This window comes from Coregonus clupeaformis, unplaced genomic scaffold, assembly GCF_020615455.1.
Source record: "Coregonus clupeaformis isolate EN_2021a unplaced genomic scaffold, ASM2061545v1 scaf1522, whole genome shotgun sequence".
Lineage (NCBI taxonomy): Eukaryota > Metazoa > Chordata > Actinopteri > Salmoniformes > Salmonidae > Coregonus > Coregonus clupeaformis.
The window spans coordinates 60,001-70,000 of record NW_025534976.1 but is presented as its reverse complement, the minus strand read 5'-3'; the positions used below and the strand labels follow the sequence as shown (position 1 = coordinate 70,000).

The 10,000-nt window shown below is 45.4% G+C and overlaps 1 protein-coding gene across 1 annotated transcript in view; it reads right to left on the bottom strand.

Moving 5' to 3' along the window:
- The window catches only part of LOC121542584 (dolichyl-diphosphooligosaccharide--protein glycosyltransferase subunit STT3B-like), a 71,307-nt gene that overhangs the window by 44,061 nt on the left and 17,246 nt on the right, over positions 1 to 10,000 (bottom strand). The window contains exons 2-3 of the mRNA XM_045218356.1: positions 1,333 to 1,441; positions 1 to 252 (exon numbers count right to left, since the gene is read on the bottom strand). The exon at positions 1 to 252 is cut by the window's left edge and continues 36 nt beyond it. Of these exons, the coding sequence (XP_045074291.1) occupies positions 1 to 252; positions 1,333 to 1,441 (361 nt within the window). The remainder of the gene's footprint in view (positions 253 to 1,332; positions 1,442 to 10,000) is intronic.

Genomic DNA, 10,000 nt, shown 5'->3' with positions numbered 1-10,000 from the left:
GATGCCCTCATTGTCGAAGGAGCCCGCCACGGAGCGGGAGATGTAACCGGGGACAATAGCGATGAAGCACGCCGCCAGAAGCCCTGCCCCCTGGTTCCAGAGCTCGCGGGTCAGCAGGAAGGTGGCGATGGACGTGAGGCCGCTGAAGACGGGCGCCAGGAACACGCACACGTCTCGGATGTGCACCGTGATGTGGAGCAGGTTTAGAACATAGTGGATGAGACCAGCCGTTACCATCAGACCTGGGTAAACCTAGAGAGAGAGAGAGAGAGAGAGAGACCAGCCGTTACCATCAGACCTGGGTAAACCTGGAGAGAGAGAGAGAGAGAGAGAGAGAGAGAGAGAGAGAGAGAGAGAGAGAGAGAGAGAGAGAGAGAGAGAGAGAGAGAGAGAGAGAGAGAGAGAGAGAGAGAGAGAGAGAGAGAGAGAGAGAGAGAGAGAGAGAGAGAGAGAGAGAGAGAGAGAGAGAGAGAGAGAGAGAGAGAGAGAGAGAGAGAGAGAGAGAGAGAGAGAGACCAGCCGTTACCATCAGACCTGGGTAAACCTGGAGAGAGAGAGAGACCAGCCGTTACCAACAGACCTGGGTAAACCTGGAGAGAGAGAGAGAGAGACCAGCCGTTACCATCAGACCTGGGTAAACCTGGAGAGAGAGAGAGACCAGCCGTTACCATCAGACCTGGGTAAACCTGGAGAGAGAGAGAGACCAGCCGTTACCATCAGACCTGGGTAAACCTGGAGAGAGAGAGAGACCAGCCGTTACCATCAGACCTGGGTAAACCTGGAGAGAGAGAGAGAGAGAGAGACCAGCCGTTACCATCAGACCTGGGTAAACCTGGAGAGAGAGAGAGACCAGCCGTTACCATCAGACCTGGATAAATCTGGAGAGAGAGAGAGAGAGACCAGTCGTTACCATCAGACCTTGGTAAATCTGGAGAGAGAGAGAGAGAGAGACCAGCCGATACCATCAGACCTGGATAAATCTGGAGAGAGAGAGAGAGAGAGACCAGTCGTTACCATCAGACCTTGGTAAATCTGGAGAGAGAGAGAGAGAGAGAGAGAGAGAGAGAGAGAGAGAGAGAGAGAGAGGACTAAGATAGGGTAAGTCCATGTCTATCACAACTGGCAAAACATGACCATCAGGCCTGGGTAGACCTAAAATACAAGAGGAGAGAATCAGAGAAAGAGAGAGTGTGAGAGAAAAAGCTAGAGAGAGCAAGATCGAGAGAAAGAAAACAACAGAGAGAGAGAGTGAAAGAGAAAGAAACAGAGAGCTACTTCCACTCCTAATCCATCCACTCACACACACACAAAAACGTTTGTCATTTCACTCACCGTGCCCCCCACTATCCTGCCCAGTGGGTACCAGGCCCTGTCATCGAACCAGTTGAGGAAGTCGTAGAAGCCATTGATGGTCAGATGGTGTGTAGATCTGTAGTTGAACCTGAAACACAGGAGACAGAGAGACACTGTTAGTATATGGAAGACACAAACGCAGCCACCATAGCCATATCACTGTGTGTGTATATGTCCCTGTCTCCATAGCCATATCACTGTGTATAGGTCCCTGTCTCCATAGCCATATCACTGTGTATATGTCCCTGTCTCCATAGCCATATCACTGTGTATATGTCCCTGTCTCCATAGTCATATCACTGTGTATATGTCCCTGTCTCCATAGCCATATCACTGTGTATATGTCCCTGTCTCCATAGCCATATCACTGTGTGTGTATATGTCCCTGTCTCCATAGCCATATCACTGTGTATATGTCCCTGTCTCCATAGCCATATCACTGTGTGTGTATATGTCCCTGTCTCCATAGCCATATCACTGTGTATAGGTCCCTGTCTCCATAGCCATATCACTGTGTATAGGTCCCTGTCTCCATAGCCATATCACTGTGTATATGTCCCTGTCTCCATAGCCATATCACTGTGTATATGTCCCTGTCTCCATAGTCATATCACTGTGTATATGTCCCTGTCTCCATAGCCATATCACTGTGTATATGTCCCTGTCTCCATAGCCATATCAGTGTGTATATGTCCCTGTCTCCATAGTCATATCACTGTGTATATGTCCCTGTCTCCATAGCCATATCACTGTGTGTGTATATGTCCCTGTCTCCATAGCCATATCACTGTGTATATGTCCCTGTCTCCATAGCCATATCACTGTGTATATGTCCCTGTCTCCATAGTCATATCAGTGTGTATATGTCCCTGTCTCCATAGTCATATCACTGTGTATATGTCCCTGTCTCCATAGCCATATCACTGTGTATATGTCCCTGTCTCCATAGCCATATCACTGTGTATATGTCCCTGTCTCCATAGCCATATCACTGTGTATATGTCCCTGTCTCCATAGCCATATCAGTGTGTATATGTCCCTGTCTCCATAGCAATATCAGTTTGTATATGTCCCTGTCTCCATAGCAATATCAGTTTGTATATGTCCCTGTCTCCATAGCCATATCACTGTGTATATATGTCCCTGTCTCCATAGCCATATCACTGTGTATATGTCCCTGTCTCCATAGCCATATCACTGTGTATATGTCCCTGTCTCCATAGCCATATCACTGTGTATATGTCCCTGTCTCCATAGCCATATCACTGTGTATATGTCCCTGTCTCCATAGCCATATCACTGTGTGTGTATATGTCCCTGTCTCCATAGCCATATCAGTGTGTATATGTCCCTGTCTCCATAGCAATATCAGTTTGTATATGTCCCTGTCTCCATAGCCATATCAGTGTGTATATGTCCCTGTCTCCATAGCCATATCACTGTGTATATGTCCCTGTCTCCATAGTCATATCAGTGTGTATATGTCCCTGTCTCCATAGTCATATCACTGTGTATATGTCCCTGTCTCCATAGCCATATCACTGTGTATATGTCCCTGTCTCCATAGTCATATCACTGTGTATATGTCCCTGTCTCCATAGCCATATCACTGTGAATATGTCTCTGTCTCCATAGCCATATCACTGTGTGTGTATATGTCCCTGTCTCCATAGCCATATCACTGTGTATATGTCCCTGTCTCCATAGCCATATCACTGTGTGTGTATATGTCCCTGTCTCCATAGCCATATCAGTGTGTATATGTCCCTGTCTCCATAGCCATATCAGTGTGTATATGTCCCTGTCTCCATAGCCATATCAGTGTATATATGTCCCTGTCTCCATAGCCATATCAGTGTGTGTGTATATGTCCCTGTCTCCATAGCCATATCACTGTGTTTGTATATGTCCCTGTCTCCATAGCCATATCACTGTGTATATGTCCCTGTCTCCATAGCCATATCACTGTGTATATGTCCCTGTCTCCATAGTCATATCACTGTGTATATGTCCCTGTCTCCATAGCCATATCAGTGTGTATATGTCCCTGTCTCCATAGCCATATCACTGTGTATATGTCCCTGTCTCCATAGCCATATCACTGTGTATATGTCCCTGTCTCCATAGCCATATCACTGTGTGTGTATATGTCCCTGTCTCCATAGCCATATCAGTGTGTATAGGTCCCTGTCTCCATAGCCATATCACTGTGTATATGTCCCTGTCTCCATAGTCATATCACTGTGTATATGTCCCTGTCTCCATAGCCATATCACTGTGTATATGTCCCTGTCTCCATAGCCATATCAGTGTGTATATGTCCCTGTCTCCATAGCCATATCACTGTGTGTGTATATGTCCCTGTCTCCATAGCCATATCACTGTGTATATGTCCCTGTCTCCATAGCCATATCAGTGTGTATATGTCCCTGTCTCCATAGCAATATCACTGTTTATATGTCCCTGTCTCCATAGCAATATCAGTTTGTATATGTCCCTGTCTCCATAGCCATATCACTGTGTATATGTCCCTGTCTCCATAGCCATATCAGTGTGTATATGTTCCTGTCTCCATAGCAATATCAGTTTGTATATGTCCCTGTCTCCATAGCAATATCAGTTTGTATATGTCCCTGTCTCCATAGTCATATCACTGTGTATATGTCCCTGTCTCCATAGTCATATCAGTGTGTATATGTCCCTGTCTCCATAGTCATATCACTGTGTATATGTCCCTGTCTCCATAGCCATATCACTGTGAATATGTCCCTGTCTCCATAGCCATATCACTGTGTATATGTCCCTGTCTCCATAGCCATATCACTGTGTATATGTCCCTGTCTCCATAGCCATATCACTGTGTATATGTCCCTGTCTCCATAGCCATGTCAGTGTGTATACAGTGAGGGAAAAAAGTATTTGATCCCCTGCTGATTTTGTACGTTTGCCCACTGACAAAGAAATGATCAGTCTATAATTGTAATGGTAGGTTTATTTGAACAGTGAGAGACAGAATAACAACAAAAAAATCCAGAAAAACGCATGTCAAAAATGTTATAAATTGATTTGCATTTTAATGAGGGAAATAAGTATTTGACCCCCTCTCAATCAGAAAGATTTCTGGCTCCCAGGTGTCTTTTATACAGGTAACGAGCTGAGATTAGGATCACACTCTTAAAAGGAGTGCTCCTAATCTCAGTTTGTTACCTGTATAAAAGACACCTGTCCACAGAAGCAACCAATCAATCAGATTCCAAACTCTCCAACATGGCCAAGACCAAAGAGCTCTCCAAGAATGTCAGGGACAAGATTGTAGACCTACACAAGGCTGGAATGGGCTACAAGACCATCGCCAAGCAGCTTGGTGTGAAGGTGACAACAGTTGGTGCGATTATTTGCAAATGGAAGAAACACAAAATAACTGTCAATCTCCCTCGGCCTGGGGCTCCATGCAAGATCTCACCTCGTGGAGTTGCAATGATCATGAGAACGGTGAGGAATTAGCCCAGAACTACACGGGAGGATCTTGTCAATGATCTCAAGGCAGCTGGGACCATAGTCACCAAGAAAACAATTGGTAACACACTACGCCATGTAGGACTGAAATTCTGCAGCGCCCGCAAGGTCCCCCTGCTCAAGAAAGCACATATACAGGCCCGTCTGAAGTTTGCCAATGAACATCTGAATGATTCAGAGGAGAACTGGGTGAAAGTGTTGTGGTCAGATGAGACCAAAATGGAGCTCTCTCGCCGTGTTTGGAGGAGGAGGAATGATGCCTATGACCCCAAGAACACCATCCCCACCGTCAAACATGGAGGTGGAAACATTATGCTTTGGGGGGGTTTTTCTGCTAAGGGGACAGGACAACTTCACCACATCAAAGGGACGATGGACGGGGCCATGTACCGTCAAATCTTGGGTGAGAACCTCCTTCCCTCAGCCAGGGCATTGAAAATGGGTCGTGGATCGGTATTCCAGCATGACAATGACTCAAAACACACGGCCAAGGCAACAAAGGAGTGGCTCAAGAAGAAGCATATTAAGGTCCTGGAGTGGCCTAGCCAGTCTCCAGACCTTAATCCCATAGAAAATCTGTGGAAGGAGCTGAAGGTTCGAGTTGCCAAACGTCAGCCTCAAAACCTTAATGACTTGGAGAAGATCTGCAAAGAGGAGTGGAACAAAATCCCTCCTGAGATGTGTGCAAACCTGGTGTCCAACTACAACAAACATCTGACCTCTGTGATTGCCAACAAGGGTTTTGCCACCAAATACTAAGTCATGTTTTGCAGAGGGGTCAAATACTTATTTCCCTCATTAAAATGCAAATCAATTTATAACATTTTTGACATGCGTTTTTCTGGAATTTTTTGTTGTTATTCTGTCTCTCACTGTTTAAATAAACCTACCATTAAAATTATAGACTGATCATGTCTTTGTCAGTGGGCAAACGTACAAAATCTGCAGGGGATCAAATTCTTTTTCCCCTCACTGATATATATATATATATATATATATATATATACACACACATACACACACATACATATCCTTTAAAAAATATATATTTTCCAGCTCTATATATGTATGTATGTATGTATGTATATGTATGTATATATATATATATTTGCGAGAAAAAAACAACATATGGGGGATTGGAAGTGATGCAGACAATTACATTGATGGAAGTTACAATCTATCTGCAATATTAAAGCTGATCTACCACCAATAAAAAATATAAATAAAACGTTTTACAAAAATAATGGTGTTTCAAAAAAGGTCAAAATGCCAGGACCACAAATACAAATTCCATCTAGACACCGTTGCCCTAGAGCACACAAAAAACGATACATACCTCGGCCTAAACATCAGCATCACAGGTAACTTCCACAAAACTGTGAACGATCTGAGAGACAAGGCAAGAAGGGCCTTCTACACCATCAAAAGGAACTTAACATTTGACATCCCAATTAGGATCTGGCTAAAAAAATACTCAAATCAACTATAGAACCCATTACCCTTTATGGTTGTGAAGTCTGGGGTCCGCTCACCAACCAAGAATTCACAAAATGGGACAAACATGCAGAATTCTACAAAAACATCCTCCGTGTACAACACCAAATAATGCATAGAGAGCAGAATTAGGCCGATACCCGCAAATGATCAAAATCCAGAAAAGAGACGTTAAATTCTACAACCACCTAAAAGGAAGCGATTCCCAAACCTTCCATAACAAAGCCATCACCTACAGAGAGATGAACCAGGAGAAGAGTCCCCTAAGCAAGCTCGTCCTTGGGCTCTGTTCACAAACACAAACAGACCCCACAGAGCCTCAGGACAGCAACACAATTAGACCCAACCAAATCATGAGACAACAAAAAGATAATTACTTGACACATTGGAAAGAATTTACCAAAAACAGAGCAAACTAGAATGCTATTTGGCCCTAAACAGAGAGTACACAGTGGCAGAATACCTGACCAGCGTGACTGACCCAAACTTAAAGAAAGCTTTGACTGTGTACAGACTCAGTGAGCATAGCCTTGCTATTGAGAAAGCCGCCGTAGGCAGACCTGACTCTCAAGAGAAGACAGGCTATGTGCACACTGCCCACAAAATGAGGTGGAAACTGAGCTGCACTTCCTAACCTCCTGCAAAATGTATGACTGACCATTTTAGAGACACATATTTCCCTCAGATTGCACAGACCCACAAAGAATTAGAAAACAAATCAAATTTTGATAAACTCCCATATCTATTGGGTGAAAAACCACAGTGTGCCATCACAGCAGCAATATTTGTGACCTGTTGCCACAAGAAAAGGGCAGAACAAACACCATTTTAAATACAACCTATATTTATGTTTATTTATTTTCCCATTTGTACTTTAACTATTTGCACATCATTACAACACTGTATATAGACATAATATGACATTTGAAATGTCTTTATTCTTTTGAAACTTCTGAGTGTAATGTTTACTGTTAATATTTATTGTTTATTTCACTTTTGTTTACTATCTACTTCACTTGCTTTGGCAATGATAACATACGTTTCCCATGCCAATAAAGCCCTTCAATTGAAATTGAATTGAGAGAGAGGGTTACCATAGCACAGACACAGGATGAGGAGAAGAGACCAGTGTCTTTTGGAGGACGAGAGTTGAAGGGGACAGGGTTGAAGAGTTGAATGAGAGGATGCTATGGATGTTGGTAAATTGATGAACAACCATTACTTCCAAGTTCAATAAACAGGACTGGCTGGCAGAACTTCCAGTATGATTAACAGCAAACTCCATAGCTGCTGTGGCTAGCTAGCTGGCTGGCAGCCAAAGGATAAAATAAATGAGAAATGATAATACACAGATGAGTGATGAAGAGAGACCCAGCAGATCCATAATCTACCACAATGCCTTAGGATAGAGGGAGAGAGAGACGAGAGAGAGAACTGATAGAGAAAGAGAGAGAAATAAGGAGAAAGAGAGAAAGAGACAGGAGAGAGAGATAGAGAGAGACAGAGAGATAGAGAGAGACAGACAGACAGACAGACAGACAGACAGACAGACAGACAGACAGACAGACAGACAGACAGACAGACAGACAGACAGAGAGAGAGAGAGAGAGAGAGAGAGACAGACAGAGACAGACAGACAGAGAGACAGAGAGACAGAGAGACAGAGAGACAGAGAGAGAGAGAGAGAGAGATAGGCGGGAGAGAGGAGAGAGAGAGAGAGACAGAGAGAGAGAGAGAGAGAGGAGGAAGAGAGAGAGACTAAGCTGGTTAGAGGGCCTACAGGGAAGAGAGAGAGACTAAGCTGGTTAGAGGGCCTACAGGGAAGAGAGAGAGAGACTAAGCTGGTTAGAGGGCCTACAGGGAAGAGAGAGAGAGACTAAGCTGGTTAGAGGGCCTACAGGGAAGAGAGAGACTAAGCTGGTTAGATGGCCTACAGGGAAGAGAGAGAGAGACTAAGCTGGTTAGAGGGCCTACAGGGAAGAGAGAGAGATTAAGCTGGTTAGAGGGCCTACAGGGAAGAGAGAGAGACTAAGCTGGTTAGATGGCCTACAGGGAAGAGAGAGAGAGACTAAGCTGGTTAGAGGGCCTACAGGGAAGAGAGAGAGACTAAGCTGGTTAGAGGGCCTACAGGGAAGAGAGAGAGACTAAGCTGGTTAGAGGGCCTACAGGGAAGAGAGAGAGACTAAGCTGGTTAGATGGCCTACAGGGAAGAGAGAGACACTAAGCTGGTTAGAGGGCCTACAGGGAAGAGAGAGAGACTAAGCTGGTTAGAGGGCCTACAGGGAAGAGAGAGAGAGACTAAGCTGGTTAGAGGGCCTACAGGGAAGAGAGAGAGACTAAGCTGGTTAGATGGCCTACAGGGAAGAGAGAGAGAGACTAAGCTGGTTAGAGGGCCTACAGGGAAGAGAGAGAGAGAGCTAAGCTGGTTAGAGGGCCTACAGGGAAGAGAGAGAGAGACTAAGCTGGTTAGAGGGCCTACAGGGAAGAGAGAGAGAGAGACTAAGCTGGTTAGATGGCCTACTGGAAAGAGAGAGAGACTAAGCTGGTTAGATGGCCTACAGGGAAGAGAGAGAGACACTAAGCTGGTTAGAGGGCCTACAGGGAAGAGAGAGAGACTAAGCTGGTTAGATGGCCTACAGGGAAGAGAGAGAGACTAAGCTGGTTAGATGGCCTACAGGGAAGAGAGAGAGACTAAGCTGGTTAGAGGGCCTACAGGGAAGAGAGAGAGAGACTAAGCTGGTTAGAGGGCCTACAGGGAAGAGAGAGAGACTAAGCTGGTTAGATGGCCTACAGGGAAGAGAGAGAGACTAAGCTGGTTAGATGGCCTACAGCGAAGAGAGAGAGACTAAGCTGGTTAGAGGGCCTACAGGGAAGAGAGAGAGAGACTAAGCTGGTTAGAGGGCCTACAGGGAAGAGAGAGAGACTAAGCTGGTTAGAGGGCCTACAGGGAAGAGAGAGAGACTAAGCTGGTTAGAGGGCCTACAGGGAAGAGAGAGAGAGACTAAGCTGGTTAGAGGGCCTACAGGGAAGAGAGAGAGAGACTAAGCTGGTTAGATGGCCTACAGGGAAGAGAGAGAGACTAAGCTGGTTAGATGGCCTACAGGGAAGAGAGAGAGAGACTAAGCTGGTTAGAGGGCCTACAGGGAAGAGAGAGAGAGACTAAGCTGGTTAGATGGCCTACAGGGAAGAGAGAGAGACTAAGCTGGTTAGAGGGCCTACAGGGAAGAGAGAGAGAGACTAAGCTGGTTAGATGGCCTACAGGGAAGAGAGAGAGACTAAGCTGGTTAGATGGCCTACAGGGAAGAGAGAGAGACTAAGCTGGTTAGAGGGCCTACAGGGAAGAGAGAGAGACTAAGCTGGTTAGATGGCCTACAGGGAAGAGAGAGACTAAGCTGGTTAGAGGGCCTACAGGGAAGAGAGAGAGAGACTAAGCTGGTTAGATGGCCTACAGGGAAGAGAGAGAGAGACTAAGCTGGTTAGAGGGCCTACAGGGAAGAGAGAGAGAGACTAAGCTGGTTAGATGGCCTACAGGGAAGAGAGAGAGACTAAGCTGGTTAGAGGGCCTACAGGGAAGAGAGAGAGACTAAGCTGGTTAGATGGCCTACAGGGAAGAGAGAGACACTAAGCTGGTTAGAGG